A 27647-nucleotide genomic window follows, 5' to 3' on the forward strand; every position below is an offset into this window, starting at 1 on the left:
GGAGATTTCAAATAGCAAAGCAGTTAAATAACGTTAGCTAAAGTTAGCTGTATGGGCAGAGTCGCATGTTTTATTCACCTGTTTAAAGTTTACTTCCTAGCTACAACACTATTAGAAGCTGTTAATACATTTTACATTAATACTACTCGGTTTGACCATAGACTGTCAGAGCCTTTTAAAGAGATAAGAGATTCTCTCTATGGGGCTCTGGACTGTATAAAAGAAGATGCGCCGGAAGAAAGACGAAACTCCGTGTTTAGAAAATAAAAGCCTCTGGTTCCTCGGGCGTTTCCATGGTGATATCCAAAGGGTCACCAAAGTGTCAAACAGAGCAAAAGTAACTAAGCTCATATAAAACAGCCCATTTCAGCTATTTGAACGACAGAATGGACACTTTTGAAGAGAGAAATGACCAGACGGTAACTTAAACACATCTTTGTAACTTAGTAAGTTATAAGTTAAGTCAGTTGGTTGGTTAACTTAGCTAGCTAGAAGTTACAATTAACATATAAGTTAAACCTAAGATAGTTATTTTAGTAACGTTACGTTAGTCTAAGTAAGGTCGCATTTTTTATACCAGCTGTAAGGTTCTTGAAACTAACTACCCAGTTGAAAAGTTTAAAGAAACGTTACACTAACGTCCAAGTTAAAGCAGGAACGTTAATGTAGGTTGGCACCACAGACTGGATATAAACCAGCAGTGTTTCATTCTCAATCTCACCCATTTAACGTTAACTAACGTTAGAAGTGACAAGTGAAAAAAAGGCAATAATCTAGTGTTAACGTTAACTAATCTAACACAAGCACCAAAAAGTACAAAAGGATGGAGAATTATCAATACATCATGATGTAACTTACTGTTTAATATCTCTCTCTAAAATTCAAAACGATCCAGTGTTAATTTTGTTTTTGTTTTTCTGTTTTCTTTATTTATGTAACTTAAAGTCAGGCATCTGAAATTTAATTGTATTATTATAATTTGTTATTGTTATAACTGGAACTGATGTTGAAACTAAAATCAGCTATGTTTTTAAATAAGTTGGAAGAGGCTAACATACTAACTTAATGACAAGCCAACAAACAAACTCTGTAGTGTTTGAAATGGTCAATAAAGTCAGTAGAGTCTACTTCAAATTGTTTGTCTTCCTAGGAAATGTTTTGATTGCCAGTCAGTCTAGTCCTCATTTTGTTGGTCGGCATCCCTCAGGAAAACTGAAATGTGTCCATTGATTGTCCACCCAGCAGGCAGAAGACCACAGTTTATTTCCCAGTGCTGTGTCAGAAGAGGAGCTGGATGAGACCAGGAGAAAAAATACTATCAAGCAGCTTTATGGCTCCAGCAAAATCTTCCTGGCACCAGCAGAGAAATGCCCTGAGAGACCAGAGCTACGGGGGAGCGTTATCATTCAGAGCAAGGCTGCAGAGCAGTGAGAATCATGAATCAAATGAAAGAAAAACACATTTAAGGAGTGAAAGAGTTCTACTTTAGCCTTATAATTGTCAATTTATTTGTCTACGGATACTATTCTAGTATTTTTACTTATATACTGATATTGCGGTATGCTTATTACAAGAGAAGCAAATGTCTTATCTGTTACACATAATATGAGGGACTTTTGGGACTCTTAAATGTTAGGGGTGGGTCCAACGAAGGTTAAAATGAAGGGCAACTGGACTTGGTTGAAGATACTGGAAGACGTTTCGTCCCTCATCCAAAGGACTTCTTCAGTTCTGACTGACTGGCAGGGAAACTCAGCTATTTAACCTCAGTGGGGTCGTTGGCCCGGGTCATCGATACCGCTGGTTCGTTAGTGTTCCTTGTTGCTGTGACGACAGTCGTTACAGTCGTTAAGACTACCTGTGGCCAAGACTGAACGACCATCGTTGGTATCTTCACCTGAGGCCAATAGGTTACGTTTGTTGAGTTTCCTGGGAAGTGATGAAAGGACAGCATTGTAAGTGGGGGATAAGTGGTGGCGTAGACCCCCTCCCCCTGTTCAATGACGGCTTCTCCACCCTGGTGTAGATGCTTCCTTGACACCTCTTTCAAACCATCCATCTTCTCTGTCTAAAATGTGCACCTGGTGGTCCTCAAACAAGTGTCCTCTGTCCTTCAGATGTAAGTAGACTGCAGAGTCTTGACCTGAGGAGTTGGCCCTTCTGTGTTGAGCCATGCGTTTGTGTAGTGGTTGGCACTAGATTGCTTTTCTTGTGTTTGGGTGTGCGGTCTTTGGGGTGTACCAGCATCTGTCTTAGTGTGTTCTTGGGTTTAAAAAACACAGGGATGTTGTGTTTGTTGAAAATCCTCCTGAGTTTCTCTGATACTCCAGACACGTATGGAAACACAATGTTGTTGCGTTTGACCTTCTTTTCCTCCTCCCCTGTAGTTTTGTTCAAGGCCAAACTGTTGTTGTGAACATCTTCTCGTGTGAACTTGATGTTACTGTCCACAGAGTTGATGTGTTCTGTGAAGGCTTGCACTTCCTGGCTTTTAATTTTGACCCAGGTGTCGTCCACATAGGGGTGGGCTTCACCAGAGGCCCCATGATACGATATTATCACGATATTTATGTTGCGATTCGATTTTATTGCCATTTTAAATATATTGAGATATATTGCAATTTATTACCTTTTTCCAACTTCCAATTAGGTCCCTAAAGTTGTCAACATCTGTTTATCTAAAAAGATACATTTCTCTGTTTGTTCATATCATTTTTTCAGGCCTCTATATGGTCCTGTTAAGTTTTCTAGTGGACTAAAAAAGCAAAAGATTTTATTATTCTAGTACCAAAAACTCCCATCTGCAATTTATATAATAAAATTTCGATACTTGGCGTCCGTGTATCGATACAGTATTGCCATGGCAAATATCACGATACTATGCTGTATCGATTTTTCCCCCCACCCCTATTAAATGTTGGAACTTGAAATCCAGGCGGTGCCTCTTCAGCTTTGAAAAATGTTTGTCTTTGCAGTTACACAAATGGAAAAGAGGCAATGGGAAAGTCCCAGTATGAGAAGGCTGTGATCTGCTTCTCCAAAGCCATCACACTGCAGCCAGAACAGGTGCTGGACTAACTACAACACAGTTACCCATGTTAAAACTTGCTGTATGTTGTGATTTGTGCTTTCACTGTTAATAATGAGCAGTACTGACACATGACAATTTAGATTTTGAATTTTGCTTAATTTGATTTTAAATATATCAGATGTTTATGAGAGGGGCAAACATTTAGAAAATATAATGACTTTGTCTAAATTACGTTTAGTATTACCCGAGTATAATGATATTGATCAAAGGACCCTAATAATCTATTTATCCAAAAATCGAATTACCTGTGACGTGTACAGTACTACCCAACTGGTGGTTTCAGTTCCCCTGTTTGTTTTCTATTTTTGTATTTTGCAATAGTCTGCAGGTGTGAGATGTTTTACTAAGCTCCAGTATGTCCGTGTGTCATAGACACGCTGTATTGTTTTCCTCAACGTGATCTCCTCCGCTGTTGTGTGTTTCAGACTCAGCTGCATGTGAGCCAGGCTGAGGCCTACCTGCAGCTGTGTGACTTCCAGTCAGCAGCAGCCTGTTATAAACAGGCCCGGCTCCTAGAGCCTGGAGCCTTCAGTGCCCGCTTGGCCTTCATCTACTATCTCCAGGTAAGCGTCTCCGTTACTGTTACATGTACATTTTAGTGTGCATCTGTCCACGTTGTAGACAGTAGACAAGAAAAATCCAATGTGGCTCAAGTTGAAAGGCCACTGGTAAAGATTGCTTTACAATCTGTACAGCCTTCGACACCCTCTGTCCTTAGACCCTCGATTCAAATGAGGAAAAGCTCCCCAAAAACCCTTTAGAGAAAAAATGTTGGAAAGCTCAGGAAGAGCAACAGAGGAGTGATCACTCTCCCAGGACGAAAATACATGTAATAGATGTCGTATTTACAGAATAGATTCACAATAGCAAATCATAGTATGTACAATTATGATGGCAAAATGTAGATTGTAAAACACAAGTGAAGGGATGGATCCAGGAGGTTCAGGTGTCGCTCTCTAAGTAGGGTCTGAGCCACAACTCTCCACTGCAGAGACCTGGAAAGAGGACATGTTTATTATATTATTTGTATCATTCACCTTGGAATTCAGGTTTATTCTGCTGTGCAATGATTATAAGACACCCTTCATAAAATCTCACATAAATGCCTAAACATAAAATAATTGAATGGTGACCTTTCTATTTCCTGATGTCCTTCAGGGCCAGTGTTTGTTTGACCGAGGCCTTTTCCTAGAGGCTCTGGAGGCCTTCAGCAAAGCTGCTGAGGTGAAGCCTGGCTGCAGGGTCTACGAGGTCAGAAGGTCAGGAACCTGCATGCTCAGATCTAGATTAAAGATGTGCATTTGTGCTTAGGCTTATCTAACAGTTGCTTTGCTATATGTATAGTGGCCGAGCATGTACACGTGGGTGTATGTGTATGTATGTATGATTATTATTCCTCTTCCGATTCTCCTTTCTGTATTGTTTGACACTGTATATGCTGTACTCTGGGCCTGGCAGAACTGAATATGGTGTCTTGTAAGCCCATGTGGGCTGGGCGTAATTATACATATGACACAATAATAAATTTATTCATTTATTCATTCATTCATTCATTCATTCATTCATTCATTCATGTCATTAATCCCAAGTACTCAAGATTTCAGATGTCATATTCTATATATTTTGTCTTTTATGGTTTCATTCTCACACATTGTTCATTCTTGTATTTTGTATCCCAGCTTGGCCTGTCTGACAGCTACAGGTCATCACACTGAGTGTCTGAAGCTGGTGAATGACTGGATGGTGTCAGATCGGCCCTCCTCTGACCTTTATATGCTCAGAGCCAGACTGCACAAACTGCTCAACCAGGTTACAACTGCAGGCACCTCAAACTTCAAATACCTTAAAAAAGCAGCGTATACACTTTACAGCTCAGCCAGTTAACTGATGCTGTAAAGAATCAAGCAGTTAACAGTAGAATGATCTTATACCTGTAGCTCCACATCCCAGCTAGCAAAAAATAGTAAGACACAGACAACAGAAGAAAGTGAGTGTTTTTTTATCAGGCTGTAAAATCTTTATTTTTAAATTGGTTCACATTGTTTTCACAGTTGAAGCAAAACCAAAGGTCTTATGAAAACATTTCTAAATTTCACAAACAGAAAGAAAGAAAGAAAGATTAAAATCACAAGGTTTTTCTGTAGTAAATAATAATAATTAATTAGTGTATCTAAATATTTAGATATAGAAAGTGAGTTGATACAGACCGGGTATAAGAACACTCATCCAGTTATATACAGGATCTTACATATACTTCACCTACTGTAAACATATAATCAAATGTGTGTGATTAAACTAACAGTGATTTTCTGTCCTATTCAGACATCACAATGTTATCAAAACGTGAAGTTGGCGTTGGCATTGAACCCAGCGTGTCCGGCGGCCGGAGCCCTGCTGCTGCAGCTGCAGGTAGCCAGTGAGCAGGCCAGACAAAAGGCCGTGGATAGAGCTTTAATTGGTCAGCTGCCGGAAGCCCTGTGCATGATCAATGTTGCTATGGAGAACAGCCCGCAGGATGGACGCCTCTACCTGTTCAGGTGAGTCCCGCCAATGTGAAACACTCATACAAGCTTCAAAATGTACAAGTTGGCAGAGTGATACATTAATGAGTGAAATATTAGTGACATCCATCCATCCATTGTCAACCGCTTATCCTGCGTACAGGGTCGCGGGGATATTAGTGACATATTAATGGTAACTCATGTTTTTGGACTGTGGGAGGCAGGGGCGGACTGGGATAATAATTCAGGCCAGGAATCTAACATTAGTGCTGGACAATCCACACATTCACAACAGTGTTTACTGTAAGTGTGTGGTTGAAAAATGTTTCTATTTACTGTTAATGCGCTCAGCTGTGCCTTTTCTCTTTCCTTTGTTCTCCTGTGCACACTCGCTCATGCACACTCATGCGACCACTCCCATGTGATGACTGCCCTGTGACAGACTCAACTTTTATATTCTCGTTTGACAAAAGTCTGGATGTCATATTTGGCGTGCGCATCCTCGTACAGGGACACTGCAGCGACAGAGTGAGAGTCGCCTGACACATGGATTCTCCTGCTTGATATTATAAAAAAAGCTAGTTAAATATTATCGCTGCCGCTAGTCAAGTTGACAATTAACAGCAGGCCAAAACAGCCCCCGGGCCACCGGAAAATCTCCCGGTGCTCCTGCGGCCGGTCCACTAGTGGTGGGAGGATTATGTACTATGCAGGATGTGAAAAAGTGACATACACATTTCAAGGTTCCAGGGCTCAATTTTTTTAACTGCTTATTTACTGGAGCCTGACCCACATGGAAAACACAAGGTATTGATTTTGTAACCATGTGAAACAGAGAAAGGCTTCAAATGTTATTTTTTGTGGAGCTAGAACCAGTAGACGATTGTGTAATTTCAACTCATTCCTATTGAGCTAAATATGATTCTGTTTTATTTGAGTACATTTATTTCATTTCTATTAAAATTCTGTTTCAATCACTTAAATTCTCTGTCCATCAGGGGGATTCTGTACCGACGTCTGAAAGACTTCACAGCAGCCATCGAGGATCTGGTCCAGGCTATGGAGCTGAGCGAGGAGGAGGAGGGAGAGAAGGAGGTCAGAGATCAGGCGGAGGCCAGAGACGAGAAGGATGAGCGTGGCTCTGTGCAAGAGGACGTGCATTTTCAGCTGGTTCTCACCTACAATGATTTTGCTGTTCAGTGCTTCAGCAGAGGCCTCTACGCTGAGGCGACTCTGCTTCTCAACAAGGCTATCGATGAGGAGAAGGGCCAGGCAGGCCTGTACCTGAACCGAGGAGGTGAGGCTTTGTTCAGGCCAGAAAGTGAGGTTTAAAAGTCAAGAATAAGCCAAGTAAGTGTTGAATGATTGTTATGGATCAACAACACTATGAAAGTGATTGTAGTCTGAAATCTGTTATTTTCTGCATGTAGAAAAGACCAACCAGGCAAGGTGTACATATTAAGGAAGATGGCACTGAAACTGTCAGACAGGTGTAACCTGACAAACCTGGTCAACATATTTCAGCAGTAGAGCATGAAGAGCTTCTCCAACCACAATGCATAATTGCACAGTTCATACCGTTTCATTTCTCTCCACCATGCAACTGATTATAATAACCACGTATTCACTTCCCAAGTTTATTTGGGATTTAGATTTTAAGTTGCATGCTGAATGAACCTTTGGCAGTTTTGTATTTCGATACACACTAGTGCAGAAATGATTACTCGATTTATCAATTACACTGACAGAACATGAACAATTTTAATAATTAATTCATCATTAATTGGCTCTAGCTTTTCATATGTGATCAATTGCTATTTTGTACTTTTTAATGAACTTTTGCTTGGACAAAACAAGACATTTTAAGACCACTGATTTTTTTCTAAAGTTTTACAGAGTAAATAATTAATCATAGCAAAAAAATTTAGATTTTTTTTCTCAGTACGTTTATTCGTTTATGTGTATGTAGGCTGTGGTGTGTGTGTGTCTGTCAGACTGTTTCTTTAAGCAGGGTGAGTGGTGTTACGCTCTGGCTGATTACCAGCAGGCTGAAGAGATGATGCAGCCTGATGACCCTGCTGTCGGGCTCCGCCTCGCTGTCCTCCACAACACGCTGGGGTCTTTCTGCTTCCAGGACGGGTCAAAACCACAGACGCACACAACCAAAATTAACACCCACACAAACATATTCACACAGAAACCAGAGAAGAAAAGTCATCAAATCTAGTTTGCTATATTTGACAGTATGTGTGTCTCCGTCTGCAGGCATTTCCAGGAGGCAGCTGCCATGTTTTCTCTGGCCATCCAGTACAATCCCAAAGCCAGTCAGTACTATGAGAACAGATCGAAGACCTTCCGAAAGCTCCTAAACTTGAAGGGAGCCAGACAGGACTTCATCTGCATGCTGATCCTGGATCCCACCAATGAGGAGGTCCGAGCTACTTCTCATCCTCCAGATCCGCTGACATTAGTCAGACTTTTGGTCTACTAAAGTATTGTATAACCCTTCATTCAATGAGATTAACAAAATCTTAACTTTTCCATATCATTTTGAATCGTCAGTAAATAGAACACAACAATATCAAGATACTGCTGTGACAGTCAACAGAATTTCTATCGTTTGTTTTACATAATAACTGTTCTCTGTCCCTCATAACAGTGCATGTGTATAACCCAGATTTTGTCGTTTATTTCAGAGCAACCTGTCTTTACAATTCATTTCTGCATATTGATCAATCTGGCCCAGACATTTTCACTAATGAGCCTCTTAGATGAACTGTTAATATTCCCAAAGCTTGTATGGTTAAAATGTAGTGTGTGTTTGTGTTTGTGTTTGTGTTTGTTTGTGTAGCTGCCTCCTATGCTCATGAATCTGTTCCCTGGCTGCAGCGTGTCTGATGTTTTGTCCAGTCCAGCAGGGCAAGCACTCAGAGTTCAGCTGATGGACACCATCCAGGCCTGCAGCTCCTCCGATCAACAAAGGTAGGCAACACAAAATTCACTACAAGGCGGGACACACCTGTGTTACACTGACTGTGGAACAGCTGACAGAAAACCGGCAGCGTAACATGTTACAGTTACTAAATAATTAGACCTTTTCTGTACCTGAAAGATGGAGGACCCTCACTAATTATAATAATAATAAAAACCAAATTACATGTAACCAGCAGGGTACTTAGGTGTGTTGTGTTATGTGTTTTTAGACTGAGTGAGAAGCTGAAAAAGATGACTCTGACCTATGAGAACACACCGAGGCAATCAGAAGACCCATCTGAAGCAGGAAAGAAGCTGAAGTTGTGTGTAGACCAACTGGAGACAGTTGAGTGAAATCTTCTGCAGGTACCTTTTGGAAAATCATTAATGGTCACAGTAGAAGGGCTACAGCTGTGTCCATGTTCCCTTTTTTGGATAAAATTACCAGTGATATTCAGTTCTTAAAAAAAAAACCCAACTCATTATTGAGTGTATTTAAATATAAAATGAAATCCGCTGGAACAACTGATAAATGTACTTTGGTATAACTAGAAAAAACATTTATAAAAGGTATTTACAATTCTTTTAAAGTCCATGCTAGCCATCCAGGAATAATAAAATGATAAGACACCCAAATACATTTTGCAGATGTTTCAAAAAGCACATTTCAGACCTTTTGAGTATTTGAGTCACGGCTGGTGCAAGCAACAGGAATACAGGGGAAGAACCAAAATGCAGACAGCTAGATGCACTTCAATGATTTTATTACACAGATGGAGAAGGCTGAGGCAGGCAGGGGTCCAAAGACCAGGCAGTAAAGACCAAAACAGGCATCAGAAGGTTAAAAGCTAGGCAATGCACACTAACCAATTTGGCAAAAACAAAGGAAACAGACCAGTATAATATGGTGAGTGGTTGATGAGGGAATGAGATTCAAGTGAAGAGATGGATGGGGAAGCTAAGGACTGCGTTCAACCCCGACAAAAAGCAGCTAAACGTTTATTTAAACTGAAACGGTGGCGCTTAATACCCTGCTGACACACCCACCAAAAGAGAGAATACGTACCTCAAAGCACGTTACACACTGTTCCAACCTGTACACCTTTGCAAACCGATGCAAACATTTTGAGATTGAACGTGCCCCAGGTGACTGCAGGGCTGATAAGAAGTCGGAAAAAGGGGCGAGTTCAATCTCAAAACGTTTTTCAATGGTTTACAACGTTTTTGGACGACATGTTTCCTTGCGAGGTGTGTGTGAGGTATGTTTTCTCCCATTTTGTGGCGTGTCCCAATCAGCTGCGATAAGTTTGTAAACACAACGGTGTTAAAAAGGCAGGAAAATGCAGTGCGCCTGCGTACACAGCAGGGTGTTCGAGGCACTTTCACTCGCCCCTGGTGTGTGAATGGGTGGGGCATTCAGGTGATGAGGAAAAGACGGTAAGTCCGAGGACATCTGGAGCTGAAGGAAAGAACTCGGCCTGAGAGAAGAGAGCAGGGGCTGGAGACGGGCTGATAGAGAGAGTAATGCAGAGAGCTAGGAAGAATGTGTAGCTGTCAATCTAAGAAGCAAAAATATGTACTAAAAGCAAACTGAACAGAAATACAAAGAGGTTGTTCTTCTGTGTTGACTGTGGCAGGTTAAGGAAGCGGTTTCGGTCATTTCTCCATGACTGTCCAACTGGGCAACACACCGGGCCACACCTTATTACACCCACCACCCCCATCCACATGGTGGATCTGGACCAGTCTGCCTACAGGCACAAGAGCAGCTCAAAGTACAACACAAGATATGGGTGCTCTGAGGTCTGCGACACTTCTCAGAAGTGAAGTGAAAAACAAATAAATCTTTTATCTGTGCCTGAGTACTGTGTTTTACATGCAGTCTTCTTTGTTTCAGACTTTAAAATTATACCAGCGACGTGCTAAAGATTTTACACTGAAGGAGATCTGCAATATGCAAAACCACCGCTTTGGCCCTTGAGCTCAAACTTACTGTTTGAAATCATGCAGAACCAGAAATACATGCTCTTTAATATGAACAATCTATATTTAAAACTATAAACATTGTAGTTCTTGTTACACCTATAATTCCTTCATTCTGAAAAGAGAACAGTGCAACACCGCTGTGATATTATCCTTTTATTAAGATATTAAAATGTACTTGAACAACCTGCTGTTATTGGCGAGTGAGAACCCTCTATCTGACAAATCATGCCAGAGAAAAAACATACATAAGCTGATGCAAGTGCTAAGGGACGGTTCAATACACACATAAGCTGCACTTAAAGCAAAATATGGGTTGAGTAACTACTCATTCTTAAGCTATGCACAGTTTAAAGCCACATTATGTAGAATATTAACTCCCATAGGGGGCCACAGAGAAATAGATGCAAAGCTGGAGGGCATGGTCTGTGGGAGAGGAACAGTCTCCAAACTTTATAGGCTGTTGTCCCCCTCCTCCTCTAACTGTAATACCTCACCCAAACATCAACATGGCAAGGGAGCTGGGAATTAACCTGGCCTATCAAACCAATGCTGGCACAGATGCGGAGAGGTAGGAACTCTCATTCATATGTTGTGGCACTGCCCTTCCTGTGGAGGGAGGTGGCACATATGCTGACAGGGATACTAAATGTAGATATTCGGTTTTATCCAAAGATATGTTTGCTGGGTGCCAATATTGGAAATATACAAATCGATAAGCAACAAAGAGTGATAGCCCTTGTGTGCCTGGCGGCTAAACATTTAATTGTTAAGAATTGTAATGTGAGGAAACCCTCCTGCTTCTCCAGAGACCGGTGGTTGCATGAGTTCCTCCATCTCTTAATACTTAGGTATCTAGATATGGATACAAGTGACCGATGGGATACTATAAGATCCTTCCTAGATATGTATTCCTCTAGAATCAACTGCATGTATGCTGTCATGTGACATGTACGCACCATAATTAAATAAGTGCACTGTGCACTCCTATTTTTTCTCCTTTAGGGTTATTTTTTTAGTTTGTTTGTCTGTTTGTCTTTGGTGTTCTGGTAGTTGTTGGTGTCCTTGTAGATTTGGATCTTGTGGTGGTTGTGGTAAGTTTAATAAAAAGTAAAATTAAATACTGTACTGTAGTCCAATAGATGGCAGCAGAGGCACAATTTTAGCTTGATGGCATTACTCAGGATGTTCTATTACTATGTTTGACTGGTAACTTCCTGTTTGGTATATGACATGAGATCTAAATTTTTGCTTACTGGCTTTGTAACTTAATCAAATTGCCATCATCTAAATTGTGCCAGTGATTTGTCCAATTCTCAATTCAGTAGAATTCTTTGGACACCTAGACTATACCAAGTAAATGAAGTATTTCAAATCACAGTTTTACCAATGCATAAACTCTTTTCACACTGGAGTCTGAGACAAGCCCGTGGGGACTTTAATAATAATCATGGGTTTATTTGTATAGCACTTTCCAGTACAGGTAACAAAGTACTTTACAGCAATCAATGTAAAGCATCAACATGTTGGATTAAAACTGGTATCACATAGTGGTTTCTAACAATCGATTAATAAAATATAAACAACTCAACAGAGAAATAAAAGAAAAGTACATTACTTAAGTGAATACACGCTGAACCCGGTTCATATCAAGCAGCTGTTAAATCTTTGCTCGTCACTGTTCACAGCTCCTCCGGTCTGCAGTGTTGTTCCACACGTCACTGACACAGAATTACACGCCATGGATAAATACCAAATAAGTTCCAGTTTCACTCTCTGCGTCACTCATGCTCTCTCTTGCACTCCTACTGTTTTGTGTTCTCTCTCTCTCTCCCCCTCTCTTGCCTTTGATGATGGCTTAATGTTTCTCTCGATGTCTTTATGTTACTTTATCCTTGAGAAGTAAGATACATGTTCATAAACATTAATAACATTTAATTAAATTCCCATCCCTAATAATAGTAGGCCTCCCCTGTTCTCTGAAGCCAAGCAGTGTCTGACCTGAAGGTTGTGAAGCCCCTTTCAGATCCACTGCAGGCTGGATCTTGGTGGCTGTGTCAGTCTAAAAGTGAAAGACTCTTCCTCCTAATACACAAGTTAGCATTTTTGTTGATTGATGAGGGTCATAGGATAATCTTAATTAAGTAAGTAAATTATGTAGTAAAGAGAGCGCTGTCTTATACAGGTCCACACTTGAGCCTTGGAACCAGCTCATACCAGCTAAATCCTAAAAGGCAGCAGGGCAAAAAGTTGTCTGTCAATCAAACAAATGGGAATAACAGTCCTTTTTATTTTGCTCTTCTCTGAGTCCGTCACGATGTTGCACCCATGAAAAGTGACAGAAGTAGTTGTGTGGATGCGCTTGAAAGAGAAGTTCTTACCTGGCCTTCTTGTGCAATCTTTGTGTTAAGTTGGCATGGGTATTGGATTGAGGCCCTTAAGATATGTTGCTGATGTAGTGCACGTACAAATACATGTATTATGTATTGATCATTTATTTTGATACATCTCAACCGAAAGTAGGACAGACCTCTTATTAGCCACTGTATACCACTCTGGCTTGCCTTGCAGTAAATGAGCAATGATTAGGCGGTGCATTATGGGAAAGTGAGCTGTGCGTACTTACATATGTGCTTAGATAGTTTTCTGTGTGTGTTTAGAAAAAATAATATTAACTCATTATGTCCACATAATGGGTTTTTCTGAAGCTTTTAAACACAGAGACCTTGAGCCTGTTCCCCAGGCCAAGAATGAACTTCCTTTCTCAGTCAACAGTGTGTAGAAAACAAAGACAGACTGGTTGTTGGTTATACTGATGTTGACACTGGTTAAAGATGCCACCCTGATAATACTTGCTTAAAAATGACCAGAAATAAAATCTACATGTCAGACATGTACATGTGACAAGACAGCAATCCAAACAGAGTGGCAAGATTTCTTCCTTATTTGTCCACAATAATGTCTTTCTACTGCCCATAACTAATGCTCTTTGTTGTTCAGCAGAAGTAGTGAATCTGATTGGTCGCTGAAGTGTACTAGTAGTAGTGTCACTGGTGATCAGTATCCGCAGTGAAGAAGTGTTGTGGCTGCAGCTCTGTGGTGCTCTCTGAGAGGCAGCTGACCTCACCGCATTAACGACAGCTGTGGCAACAGCTGACACTCTCAGAGAAAGGACCTGTGGCACACTGGCTGCTGTCTCACCACAGAAAGTGCCAACACCACATTGCTAAAAGCACAAACATACCAGAGTCTGTCGCAGTCACGTCACGCGGTGCATTCACGGTGCTTAATTAACTAATGAAAACTGATACACCATATTTTTTCTTAACCTTCTCTGAAAAGGCCGCCACATGTGGAATATCGGAGAAAGTGCTCTTCTCTGCTGTAGCAGTAAGATTTTTGTATAAGTTTGTTTTCCATTTTCAGATGTATTTCTTTATTATATTTCAATAACTACTGAAATTCCACGCCACCGTGGAATGTAGTTGTAGACGACCACGGAGGAGACGACCACGCTCACACTCATGTCAGTCAACACTTTTTGTGTTGACACTGTCGATGTCTGCTGAGCAGTGTGGCCGCCCAATGCGACCTGCGGCGGTCAGGCCTGGATTCAGACCCTCAGACAGAGTGTGTATGATTCTGGGATTCTGTTCTTGTGAGGACCACATTTCTACCTAAGTGTCAGTTGATCCTAAAAATTCTCCAAACAGAACATTTTGCTGGCCCTCACAACAGCTCTTTTAAGGTTAGGGCTTGAATTTAGGGTCAAGACTAGGATCCTAAATTCAAGTGTGCTGTTAAGGTCAGGGATTACAGACAGTACAAAGTCTTCACAAATACAGTAATACAGTCTTAAATGTGTGTGGGCTTCAGCCCCTCAGCAGAGTGGTGCGGGATAGACAGTGGTCGTAAAGGAGCTGAAAAGTGTTTCACACTTGTGCAATAAAAGGCTTGAGTTACCGTCCGGTCAGGGCCGGGAGGCGCAGCCAGCCGGGTGGTGCCGGTGGCCCAGCCAGCCAGGTTTCTGAGGCCAGACAAAAACACCTTTCTCTGGGCACAGGAACTGGTGGCTTGGCCCTAGCTCAAAACATTCCCTGTTGGAGGGGAGGTTCATTCACGTTTTGGCAGGAGACTGTTTTGTCTAAGATGGGGGAACGCAGAACGCGTTTGTAGTCTTTGGGTAGTGTTCGGGGCAGGTGACGTGCACGGACGCACAACTCCATGTCCTCCTGAAGTGAAAGTGGATGGGGTTATGTGGGTTTGGAAATGGATTTGTATTGGTGGACCGGAGTGGGCCTTAAAGTATGTGCCAGTCAGGGTTTTTGTCATTGGCCGGCTTCTGTAAAGTACATATCACTGCATTATGATAATGTTTTGGATGGTTGAGGCTGTTAAAATTCCATCTTCTCCTTAAAGATCAGTTTTAAACAGGGTAATTTTATTGTCAAAACATTACAAAATTATCAAAAAGAAACACACATTATACTGAATATATATTTTTCCGTACTGCAATAAATAACAATATATTAATAAAGGTTTTCACCAGAAACATTAGACAGCGGAACAATGCACATTAGAGACACAAGTCATAGCCAAAGCTGATCAGTCAGTGAACCAGAGGTAACAGACAGAGGAGTCCACCTGCTGATCCAGAAACACATTAAGATGCTTCTGTCGGGTTATAGACGGAATTTTGGGCCGCCGCTTCCCCTCGCTCCAACGTCTGATGCTCCACACGACACATTTGGCACCTCAAGGACGTATAAAAACAGTAAAATGTGCTTTACAGTCTTGTAATTCTCATGAACGAATTCAGCCGCGTGGTTCCTTTTCCCTGAGAGAGACGGGAAAGAGAAAGAGGAGGGGGGACGGACAGACATGCGAGCAGACGAAGGGTCTCCCCTGAGGAACATTTCTAAAGACAATTTATATATTTTGGAGAGATAAACCATCCGCCTGTTTGTTCTTCGCATAAATTTTCCAGTCAGTTTTACTGGCTTGTCTCAGCCATCGTCTCCCTGTTCATGCTGTGTGTGTTCTTTCGTAGCGCGCTGCCTGTCCTCAGCTTTGGACAAGTGCTTCAGACAGCTGTATTCTTATTGGGTCTTTGAGGGCACCGCCGGCCTGATTTGCCTTTTGTTTTCTTTTTGTTTGCCCTTACAGTTTATAACCACATTAGGGTACTTCTGGTTACGGTGGCTGGTGGATTCCTAAAGTCGCTGCTGACCTTAAATATTCTACCAGCCAAAAATCTTTTTTCTTTTTTTTTTGGAGTAGAAAAGAACATCCACATGCTTGGTTTCCTGCTGAAGAAGATTAACTTACCAGCCACATACAAGTTGATCAGCATTTGTCTGACACTTATTTGGTGATTTTCCCATTTACCGCTCGAAGCCGACCACTATCTATGCCTTCATCTATGACTTCAGGATGAAGTCCTCCTACGTTAAACTGACGGACTGTTTAGTTTTTGGGTTCACTTCCACCCATTCATCTCTTTCAGCTTGCTGATGCTGGTCCCTTTGACAGGTGTGGAGGGTGGAGGGTTGTAAAGAGGCAGGGTGGGGGTGCTGCAGCCGCGTGTCCACAGCTTCTCAGTGGGGACTGTCCACACGGTCCGAGACGACTTCTTCTTGGGCTTGTCTGTCTTCTCTTTAGAAGTACTGGGGGACATGGACTGGAACATTAAAGAAGCAAGATTAGAGCGACATTTGAGCCTGACTGACAGTGAATGATGCTCAATATTACATGGCCAGTTTACCCACTTAATAGTTTAACCTTTCACTTTCTGTCTAGTCCAAGTGCAACCTACTAATCGAAGTCTATCCTGCCTTCATATATGACCTGTCCAGCTGCCTTGAGCTCTTCTTTCTTATTTTAGATTTAATAAATGTAACATACGCAGCAGCAGAGAGTGAAGCAGCTGAGCTTAGCAGCATTTTGTCCCGTCCCTGCGTAGCGGTTCTTCTTTGGCAGCAGCAGGATGAAGGACACAGCCAGAGACAGATGGTAGAAGCTGTGGACATAGGCGTAGTCCCACTCCTACAGTGAAGAGAATACAGGATTAATGTAAATAAGTGAGAATATAGCCTTAGGGCAAGAAACACTGCTCAGTCATGATGTTAGGATTATTTTTATTTTGACAATAATCACCTCAAAGTAGAAACGCAGCATCAGAGCGAGAGCACCGAAGCAGCAGCCTGGACCGACCTGCTGCGTGTACACTTTCTTCTCTGGATACACCGCCCGCAACTGCTTCATCTTCTGCAGCTGAAACATCCACAGATCCGCAGATGAGACATACGAAATTCAAGAGATTGATTGGTTGATTTGATGGCAAGAGAAAAGAGACAGGGCAAAGGAAGGACGAATGGTGGAGAAGAGGGTGGAGGAAGACAAGAGTTGAAAAGAGAAGAAGACAGTAAAGATGAACGATATCAGACGGAAGAGAATAAGGAGGAGACGGAGCAGATCAGATGACATAGAAACATCCTTATACTCTGTTTGCCACATACACTATGCTATCTTCAACTCAAACCTATCTATAGACAATAACTAACTAACCTAAGACCACTCACCCATTTGACAGTAATAATGAAGACAGCTGATCCGATTGGTCCAGAGTAGATCCCATAACCCAAGCGGTCCTGGTAGACCCTCACAGCGGTGGTCAACACTCCAAACATGGTCATGCTGGAGCGCTGGGGTTCATCAAAGTCACCCAGGGCTGGGAGAGGGAGACACGTTCTGCATGTGAGACAGGTTTTTTTTAAATGTTTCACCAGGATCATATCAGAATCCTGTCTTTTGCATTCCCTTGTCAGGCTCAAGGACCAAAGTAGTCCTTACTTATGTAGGGAGGCCAAAGCCCTTAGAAATACCATAAAACCAGTGTGAGCAGCACTGATGTGAGATATGTACTAATGGCAATTTTAAATATGAAGATAGGCCTATCTGAAGTTTTCACAGTTTGCATTCTGTTGTCTTCCATGATGAATTTGACACATATTGTATATATTTTGTATATATATATATGTGTGTATTTATTGAAAGATTATTCCATAACAATAATAATGGATTGATGATAGCCAAATATCCTGGAGGTTGACCTGCCAGGCAATATTTGGACTTGCAAATCAATGCAATGCAATGCCCCACATCAGAACAGCACAGCAATATGAAGGCCCGGGCACAGCTGATGGATTGCATGAAAATGTTCTCAATGCAAAAATGAAATTCTCCTCTGTTCTTGCTGGGTGAAAATTTTAAGTTGAGGTTGGGTTTGATATTTCGCCAGCCATTTTACAATTGGTAGACCTTTCAACAAAGAGAGCGAACCAATCACTGAAGTCAGCTGTCGAGGCATTTGGCCCTTCACAGCACGTGATTTAAAGCCCATCTTGCAAAACCTCAGGGGCTTATAAGAGAAGAGGGGAGAGGGGCAACTCTATTACTGTGTGTGTGTGTGTGTGTGTGTGTGTGTGTGTGTGTGTGTGTGTGTGTGTGTGTTCATATGAGAGAGGAACAGCAATCATGTCTGAGCACATGAGCTGAACTCAAAGACACAAAGGCTATTTTTTTTTAACCTTGTGCTTGGGATGTGTAGTCGTTGAATACTATTTTCATTCATGAAATAATGAAGTGTTTTTTAGTAAGTGCTTGCTAGCTTGAATTCACAAAAATGACCCAAGCAACAAGTTCCGGCTTTTCTAGTGAGCAGGTGTAAGAATTAAAGTGCATTTTTAACTCTGTTACACAAGCTCGGATCTTAGTGTGTTTCTCAAGGCCATGTCATGGTTATGGACACTGATTACAGAAGAGACATGTACAAACAATTAAATGTTCTAGTACCCGCTGCAACGTCTTAACTATTCAAACCACAGCACATTCTGCTGCTGGATGTAGAGTGTGGCGGTCTGTAAACCACGACTTACCTATAAGTGTGACCCACATGGAGAGAGCTGTGCCGTAAACACTGAAGTACTCCAGAACGTCGTACCTCATGAAACACAGGATGGAGAGGCCTGGTCCATCACATGCATGGTAGATCTACAGGAAGACAGTCACAGCAGGTGTGATTTCAACAGCGCAATAGGTTGTAACTACAGAAAATCAAGTGATCATTAATAAAATACCTGGATTTGTTCAGCTATGAGTCTAGCAAATCATTAAAGTTATTTAAAATGTAAGCCCAAATAGATTCAATAAGCGATTAGGTAGGATTTGGATTTGTCTAAATTCTACCGAGAATTCTTTACAACTTTCATGACACGTATATTAATCAAAAACAAAGCTGGTGAGTTAAACAATAAATAGCAAACATAAAAATGAATGAACTCTTCCGATCAGAGCCAGACAGATCAGAGCTGTCAGCTAAGTGAATGTTCAGTCACAAAGATTTCACTCAAACGCCACAATCAGTGACGTGCAAGCAAACACCAAAACAGAACCAAGAAGCGCATTCTCACCGCTGTGAAGAACATGGTGAAGAAGTAGACCATGGCCTCCATGTGGAAGCCCCTCTTGGCGGCCACGCTGGCTGTAGGCAGGAACACCAGGCTGCTGACTGTAGGAAGCAACATCTTGGCAATAAATGCACCCATGGCGGAGGGACAGCAAACACAACTCCGATAGAAACTGTGAAGGCTCGTCTTTAAAGTGATCTTGAACGAAGCGTACGCTCAGTGGTGTGTTAAAGTGCTGAAACTGTTTTAATTAAGAAAAAGGTGATATCTACTAGGAAAGCGGATGTCTTCAGGTCCCTTAGTCCTTATTGTGTGTGGCTAGTGCGTCTAGTCGTGAGTGGATGAGCCAGAGAATTGCATATAGAGCACACATACACTCCCACGCAACATGAACACACCCAGCTGTCCAGTTTGGCCCTTTAAAGTTTAAATGTCCCCCAGGCTGGTGGGTCAGCAGAGGCCTGTATGTGCAGTGTCATGCTTGGCCAGCTGTTTGCATACCAGTGAGACATGGGAGGGGCGGTGGGCAGGGCAAGGGCTAGCAAGCCATATTGTAGCATATCTATGGACTGTTTCACATCAGGGTTAAACACTGTCTGTAAAATAATTCTCTGTGATTGTTCAACCTGTTTGTGGCAACAGACAGAAAGGTTTCCACTGACTTTGGGGGTCAACGCGAATTTTCAACTGGAATGAGCAGAGTTTGAGACAATGTTATGGCAACATCCAGCCTCCAGCAAGGCATTGAATACCAGCCCAGTCTCCATGTTATTACTATGCTTAAAATGTTCCTACTACATCATTCTGCAGTACACGGTTAATATACAAGGTCAATATTCAGCGTTAGTACCGGAGGTAATATTTCCTTTATGGATGGATGGATTATGAAAAATTGATACCCTGTTCCAAGATGGTGCCCATTCAATCCAGTGAATGACGCTCTCCCAGCTCACGCTCCAAAGAAGCTGTCCCACTTCCTTGTTGCGTGGCCCACTGCACATGTGCATTAATGTCTCTTCACCGAATGCACACTCGCGTCTCATAGACTTTTCATGAAGATGTCAGGCACATAAAAATGGCTTTGCTAGGGTCTTGAAGAAAGGTATGAAATCTTCATGATTTAAAAATGTATAACACGAAGAAGTACGTATGTTATAAATAAGAGTTAAAGCTTAAATTCAGTTCTTCAGAAATGCTTTGAGGTCAGTCTCTGATGCTTTACATGCAACTGAAGAGGAGAGTAAAAACCATCCAGCTGGTGAGTCCAGCTTTCTACAATCGGCGTTTTTGCTCACTGCTGTTTGGAGACAGTTTGTAATTGTTTTGTTTTTTTTTACTTCCTGTTTTGAGTAGATTTAGCGTCAAGCTGCTCCTCTTGTGAAATAATCTTATAACCATATGGTTCTGAATTATGTTAAAAGAAACACTGAGACTGAAACATTTCTTTCACAATTTAGAGTTTAACAACGTCCGTAACCGAGTCCAACTCCAAGTCAACAGATGGAATCTTGTAGAGGACATTAAAACAGCTGTTGTGGGTTTCTGTTTGTTGTGGCCATGTGAGGTGGCGTTGAGCCCACCCTACTGACTTACTCCCATTACAGTAAAGACATTCGCCCAGCACTGGGTAGGGTGGTAAATTCTTCTGGTGTGGAAAATGCCATGATCTGCTGCTCTGGCTATTAGAGAGCAGTAAAACATATGAGATGCCACTGCCATTATCTCATCATGATTCAGATACTAAAAAAAAATAACAATTCAGTTTTTTTTTTACTCACTCATGCTGCTGCATTGGCATTTGGAAAACTGATCCTTGATCATATTGGGTACTGACCTAATAAAGACTATTTCCATTTATTCATAATAACATATATGTTGTTATGGGCCTAAAGGCTTATTCAAATATCTTCACCAAAATGTGGAACAGCGACATTGTCAAGCGCATGACAATCCGCCAGTTACTGATTATTTTCATTTCCCCTGCATTTCGCAGTCTGCTTCAAAGAAACACATATTTCTCCTGTGATGATGATGACACAACTTGACTGGATAGAGATTGCTTATTCTGGTATCAAACAAGTTGATATACAGGACCCAACTGACCCGAGTAGACAGAACATAATCTGGACCCTGCTTGACGCTAGTGGACGCGTGAAGACCTCTCATATACCACTAGAACTCATGTGTTGTCTGTGTAGTTTGAGACAACTGAACCCTTAAATCTTCATTTTCATGTGAGTTGAATGTGTAAAAAAACAGCAACAACTTCTTGAAAATCAAAGGTTTTTATAAAAAATGTCGTCATGTGCCATATAAGGATAATTTCTGTTTGCCTCCTCTAAGTGAAGCCATGTTTGACTGTGCGCTGCACTGTTGTTCCCAGAAGGGATTTCTGTAGGGCTGAAATGATGGTGGCGAGGCAGCAGTTGCCGCCCTCTGCTCTCCTCTCAGCTGTTACACCTGCTCTTGGGCTCGAAGCAACGACACAAAGGGTGCAGTATTGCTGAGGGGTTTCACCCCACGCCTCAGATTCTTAGAGTGTTCCAGTAACCCGAGCTGCCGGGGCCGAGGCTGGAAACAAACTCTCAGGCCTGATGGTTTTGGAAACTGCTGTGGCCTAACCACGCCCTCTGCTGGGAACTTCTCTGCAAATCCCTCCTGTTATGTTTGAAATGTGTCTGCAACCTATATAAACTGACCAGTCTATGTGTTTAAATAGCATAAGAATATATTGTTTATATAGTTATACTTTATATAGTACTTTGTAAAATGCACATACAAAAGCACTTAGCTCAGCATAAAGAAAAAAGGTCACTCCCAGTGTCACTTTCTGTCAGGAGAATGTGCATGTGTCCTGCTCACCTGTGGGTGAAAAGGGATTTGTTACAGTGAGGTAAACTGATGCAGTAGTGCAAGTCTTCATTAGTACCACTGTCATTGGCAGCATGAGTCAGATGACCTTAGATGACCTCTCCCCAAGCCCCTACTCACCCTCCAAGACCTGGTCAAAGAGGTCAAAGAGGTCAAAGCCTGGGTGCACTTTGGAATGTGTGAAAGTGGGATAAAGGGAGGAGGTTACAGACATACTCCACAGCAGACACGGACACGGACAGCCGATGCATGGGTCAGTTCATACTTTGTCAAGTGTCTGTTTATACAGACTAAGCGGGATATTTTAAAGGTAAAAATCCACTTGTCAGTGCTCTCTGGTGGATAAACTATGTAATGGTGACACTATATTACCTCAACTCTAGTGTGGCATTTCTGCACTGCAATTTCTTGTTACTTACTGACCGACATAAACACTGTTACTGATACATGAGATTATATAGCTTAATACGGCAGAACATAGAAGAAGGAACTGCTTGTGTGAATAATTTTTTTTGCCCCTTTATGATATTTATATTTTATTTTTTATACCCAGTGACAATTTCTTGATGCAAGTGAAAAGATTTTGGAAATAACACCTGTTTTAATAAAAAATCTTCAGTTCACTGGAAGAAAAAACGGAAATGTCTTTTGGAAAATGGCAGTGAGTTTGTGATGATTCATAATAAATTATTACGATCTTGGGTAAAAACTAAATCTGCAGCATCTCAGTCAATAGTGACCACTGAGAGAACTTGGATAATCCTGCTAGAAAAGCTTGTCTGGTGCAGCTTTTAGACTCATCAAATGTGCTGTTAATGTGAATTTGTGTGGCAGTGAAATGTGTGGCCCCTAAGCTCTTCTTGTCCAGGAGAGTTTGTGGCCCGTGGTGACTTTCACCTCAGGACCCCTCAGTCTAAATACAGCGGGTTAGTGTGGGAATGTAGAACAGACTTCCTGGACGCATCTGAAAAAACACAGGGCTTCCTTTTGATTCAGTAATAAATAGCTGTGACCTCTGACTCCCGGGCCTTCTTTCACAAATAATTGGAGGGCAGTGCTTATGTTTCAGCCAGCCAGTCAAATCAGAACCAGTGTGAGCAAAACACTTCACCTCAGTTCTGGTGCTATTTTACCTCATCTGTAAATGGTCATCTTGACTATGATATATTGTGTTGTTGCTTTAGATTGTCAGATCTTTTATATTCATTCTTTGTTTTGATTAAAATTTCAATAAAACCCCATATTTGCGTTTATAATTATACAACTTAATAAGCAGGAAATTATATTCTCCCTGTAGTTTCCCTTACAACGACATTTGGCCGTTCTTCGCTTCCATCAAACTTTAATTAAAAGCTTAGCCTTGTTTTTCTCTGGATGTCATTGTTTGAAAGACAGTTTCATGAACTCTCAGGCCAAAAACAGCTTTCCACAACAGCATATTGAAGATATAGTTTTATTAAACAGTTACATCTACAGAACTATTCTTCCACTGTAAATGTGTTGGAGAAGCGCCTTGTTTCCCAGGAACATTTCTGAGCTGTACAGGAACTGGTGCATTTCATCTTTCTAACAGACAAAAAACCAGCTGGTTGTTTAGACAAAATTTATAGTGTATAGTGAGTGGGTTTTTAGTACAAAATGTAATTTCAGTCAGTGCTGATGTCAAGGACAAAACACTAAAGCAGTGATCAGTTATTAAATGTGTCGCTAAGGTGAAAAACTTAAGAATTCACATTACAATTTCTTCACTATACAAAAACCACATGAAGACTGTAGTTACACCAGTTAAAGCCATACTGCCAGTATTAGGCTGGAATAAATCACAGCATTTCTGCTGATCTGGTTTTACTAACTGATGCTTAAAACCACAAATTGTCACCAGGTTATTCTGCCAACGTTTAAAAAATAGATGATAATTTTCTCTTGATACACCAAACGTGTCAGACAGGTTTACGGTACTGTGGCTGGCTGGCATGTGTTGATCCAGGCAGCAAATGTGAAAAAACGTGTACTTTTCCTGAAGAGTTGACGTGTGTTGACGCTGGAATATACAACAAGATCAAGTAAAATGTATTTATACAGCCCAATATCATAAACCACAAATTTGCCTCAGGGGGCAATCGGACCAGCATACAGCCTTTGTCCTCGATTTGGATAAGCCCCCCCCCCCAAAAAAATGGTAAAGACCTGAGTGTGGGCTGAAAACTGAGAGCTGGTGCTTCTATACACACAATCCATCTCTGGTCTGGTGTTTGTTGCTCATTAGAGAGAGAGAAAAAACTAATGACACTGCGTCTCCTACCCAAACTCTTCCTGGTTTTCTCCTTCTTTCAAGTTGTTTTTTAAATACATTTTTCCATCCAAGTGTTTTACAGGAAGAAGTGTGTTTTGTTTCACACGTTTTGAGCTAAGCTACGCTAAAATGAGCAGCTTTTTTTATTTCACTTTCTTTCTGCGGTTGTGTTTATAACGCCTTTAACTGCTCTTTTGTCTGCATGCGCCAATCCTAATGACTCCAGACTTTGTTTGGCATTCTGCAAAGGGGCACACACAAAAACACACCCATGGGAGTGTTGGAAGCCCTCGTGCAACACATTTTCTCGTGTGGAGGGTGGTGGGCTTTAATTGGTGGTGGGCGGAGCTTATTCCTCTCGTCTGGCAACCTCCCTGAACTTTGTCTATCAGCGAATAAATCTGGCGATGGAGCAGAAAGGCGACTAATGTAGCCAACAGACACAGTGGCAGCATACTTAGAAGAAGGAGAGAAATGGATGGAGGAGGATAACAGGGAAGCCATGATCTGACGGAGATTCGATACATGTGTTGAAACTTTGGGACCTGGATTATCAAAATGCACCAGTAACCACAAGTGTTGCCAAATCAACAAGGACTGGAATCTTACGGATTATAAATTTAACATGATACTTTTAAAAACGCAGTAGAATACATGAACAGAATGAAATGAGAGATCAAGAAAGAGAAGAGAAAAGAGTAATCGAGGGAACAAGTGCAATGCTGCAGAGCTGCAAAGAGACAGCTGTGGAAACAGAGAGAAGTGAAGAAAGGAGTGTGACCGAAAGAGGGGAGAAAGAACCATGCAGAGAGGAAGACAGGGAGGGGTGAGAAATAACAGCAGAAAAAGATAGAGAAAAACACGAGTGGAGAAGAAATCGTACTAAAGTCGGGGGGAGGGACACAGACAGAAGAGGAAAAAGAGGGGAAGACGACATGGTGTGCCGACACGGTGGTCCTCAGACGTCTGCTCGTCCTCCTCTCGTCATTCACTCTTTTCCCCTCGCCTCTCATTCCTCCGTCTGAAATGCCGTCTTCCCATCTGTTTTTGGCTTCTCTGTGTTTCTCAGTGTGTTTCGGAGAAGGAGGAATCCCGATTCACCATCACTTAAAGGATTAATTCGCCTGAAATGGAAAAGTCGAACATGATGCAAAAATCTGCTCAGCAGGAATTTGTTCTTTATGACACATTTCCAGCTAAATGACCAAACTACTCATGATCTTTATTTATAACTGGGGTTTCATCAAGAAGCAAGCTTTTACATTCATCTTCACAAATCCTGAAAATGAAGGCGGTGTTTCAATTACATACTGTTAACAACATGCCACACTGGGATAGTCCAAGACCAAGCATCATATAATTAGACAGTGAAATGTAACCACTGAAACTAAATGAGCGGTTTTACTATTAAAGCATTTTAACATCCTCAATTGTCAATCCATTCTCATTCCCAAGTCGTCATATTTGGTCTCATGGTCAAGACCTCTTGCCGTCAGTTTCCCAAGCCTGACGTTCACGCAGGATATCGGTGTTGGTTTCCCATGTGAAACAAAAAATCAATATTGTTTGTTTTTAGGTAAATTACGTAACTTATGTATCTTACATAGATTATATAACCTACATCAGTTACATAACTAACGTTACTTAACTTCCATATGTTAAGTCACGTAAAGGCTCGTGCAGACTACACGACTTTCAGCGTCGTCCGACCACCGTGCTGTTCACACTACACATCTTGCCGCCTTGTGATGGGAGTCTTGAAGTCATTGTGGCGTTCATTCTACGTGACTGATCGGTGACCAGGGGTCACACACTACACGAGCTGACAGCGACTCTGTCGCCCGACAGCTGGTCTCCAACCATGTTTTGTTAAGAAAACACATGTGAAATGTGAAACAGGAAATGATGTGAAACTACACACGAAAGAATCTGGGTTAAAGAATGGACCAGCACACGCAGGTAGCAGGGACTGTCTGAGCTACAGAGAACTGGAGGGGAGTAAAATGTGTTTTGCAGTGAAAAAGTAGCTGCCTGCTCTCATTGGCTGGATGTGGATGTTGAGTCACCGACTCTTCCAGATATTTGGCATGCTAGGTATCTGGCGTCGGCGATTTGTCAGAAATGTGTCGGGGAGCCAGTGAGTAGTTCACACATAACGACTGGCGACCGCTGATCGATTTTCCCCTGATCACAGCCTGACGGCCGAGCTCACCAACTGGCAAATCAGGCTTAAAATCGTGTAGTGTGAACTAGGCTTAAGTAACATAGTTACTTTAACCCAAACCATGATGTTTTCTTAGACCTAACAAAGTAACAAAAGGGCGTTAAAACGCAACCCCAAGGGGTCTTGACCAAGCGTTCATATGTGACGAATTGGTAGTGACAATGTTTTGCAATTGTAGTCGTAACTAAACAGTGAACAGATATTATTGTCTCATATTACATGTAACCATTACATAGTTTGTCCACCAGAGAGAACTGAGGGGTTTATCCTCATTAAATGTTTTGGGTTTATGTAAAAAAAAACAAAAAAACAAGTAGTGGACAATATGTCTTCATCAGATTTTTTAAACTCTCAAACATAAGTATGCTACGAGTAATGCTTCAGAATTAGCTAATGCAGGACATCCAACTCAACATTCGCTAGGCCTGTGCCCACAGGATCTGCAAACATGTTAATGTATCCAACACATTGGACGGCGCAGGATCAGGGGAGAAGTGGCAGCATTTTGTCATTGCGAGTTTATTTGTCTATAGATCTAAATGATTTAAAGATGGTTTCTAGTGGCAACATAACCAAATCGCCTTCGGGGGGCTTTCAGCTCATGCAAAATACTGCATCTGTAGGCTATTTCAGATATCTTTTCCTTTTCCTTTCTTATTTCTTCTTTTCAAAACTGCTTCTTTGGTGATTTAATTTAGTGACACCTGTTGCCATGATCATAGTTCCTAAGATGAAGCACAAAAACGCAATTTCCTCCTCCTGATTCTTTCTACAAAAAATCATTTTATGATAATTTCCATTTTGGTAAGTCACACATCTCACTCCATTAAACAAGACGAATTGAGACAAGAGGGAAGCATCAATATATCAACACTGGCTGCCAGCATTGACCTATTATTACTGTGGGACAGATATGAAGCTGCCTGTGAAATTAATATTTCTGTGATTGTTTTTTTGAGGACAGTCCAGCTGTCACATTAACTACAGAACAAAAGCATCACGGTTTTTGTGTGTGCACAAATATATGAAAACTCTTTTCATAGACTTTTATCGGCTTACAAAAAAATGATAAGCGACCTGAGAAAAGTCACTGAGAAAGTTCCTTCCGGAAATTGATGTTTCAGCTCGCTATGGAGGCAGAAGACCCGGGGGGAGGACGGCACTGTGGGAAAAAAAGGAGTTCCCCCTCTGTCTCCAATCTGTCTGTGTCTTTGTTCCAATTGTTCGTCTGTCTCTCAGAGTG

General features: G+C 41.6%; 2 protein-coding genes across 5 annotated transcripts; one reads left to right on the forward strand and one right to left on the reverse strand.

Annotated features, from left to right (window-relative positions):
- The first annotated feature begins 1 nt into the window (after position 1).
- LOC119891875 (tetratricopeptide repeat protein 16-like) lies at positions 2 to 11538 on the forward strand. 4 transcript variants are annotated; one of them, XM_038703836.1, is made up of 14 exons: positions 3 to 419; positions 1243 to 1427; positions 2976 to 3066; positions 3517 to 3654; positions 4250 to 4350; positions 4771 to 4900; positions 5414 to 5628; positions 6591 to 6687; positions 6793 to 6889; positions 7587 to 7731; positions 7858 to 8023; positions 8444 to 8574; positions 8796 to 8910; positions 10203 to 11538. In XM_038703836.1, the coding sequence occupies exons 1-14, from the start codon at positions 387 to 389 to the stop codon at positions 10233 to 10235; spliced, it is 1677 nt and encodes a 558-aa protein (XP_038559764.1). In that variant the 5' UTR covers positions 3 to 386; the 3' UTR covers positions 10236 to 11538. The 4 variants fall into 4 exon arrangements, with proteins under 4 accessions (XP_038559763.1, XP_038559760.1, XP_038559761.1 ...); XM_038703835.1 differs by having other exon boundaries at positions 2 to 419; positions 6591 to 6889; positions 8796 to 8931; XM_038703832.1 differs by having other exon boundaries at positions 2 to 419; positions 6591 to 6889.
- A 3522-nt stretch (positions 11539 to 15060) lies between these two features.
- On the reverse strand, positions 15061 to 19426 carry mymk (myomaker, myoblast fusion factor). Its single transcript, XM_038703838.1, has 6 exons — positions 19020 to 19426; positions 18486 to 18600; positions 17130 to 17278; positions 16705 to 16821; positions 16453 to 16593; positions 15061 to 16228 (listed from the first exon to the last, which is right to left on the reverse strand). The coding sequence occupies exons 1-6, from the start codon at positions 19152 to 19154 to the stop codon at positions 16028 to 16030; spliced, it is 858 nt and encodes a 285-aa protein (XP_038559766.1). The 5' UTR covers positions 19155 to 19426; the 3' UTR covers positions 15061 to 16027.
- Positions 19427 to 27647: the final 8221 nt, after the last annotated feature.

The sequence above is a fragment of the Micropterus salmoides genome, unplaced genomic scaffold, assembly GCF_014851395.1.
Source record: "Micropterus salmoides isolate LMB-PRFRI ecotype aquatic unplaced genomic scaffold, ASM1485139v1 Ms_hic_scaffold_7, whole genome shotgun sequence".
Taxonomy (NCBI): domain Eukaryota; kingdom Metazoa; phylum Chordata; class Actinopteri; order Centrarchiformes; family Centrarchidae; genus Micropterus; species Micropterus salmoides.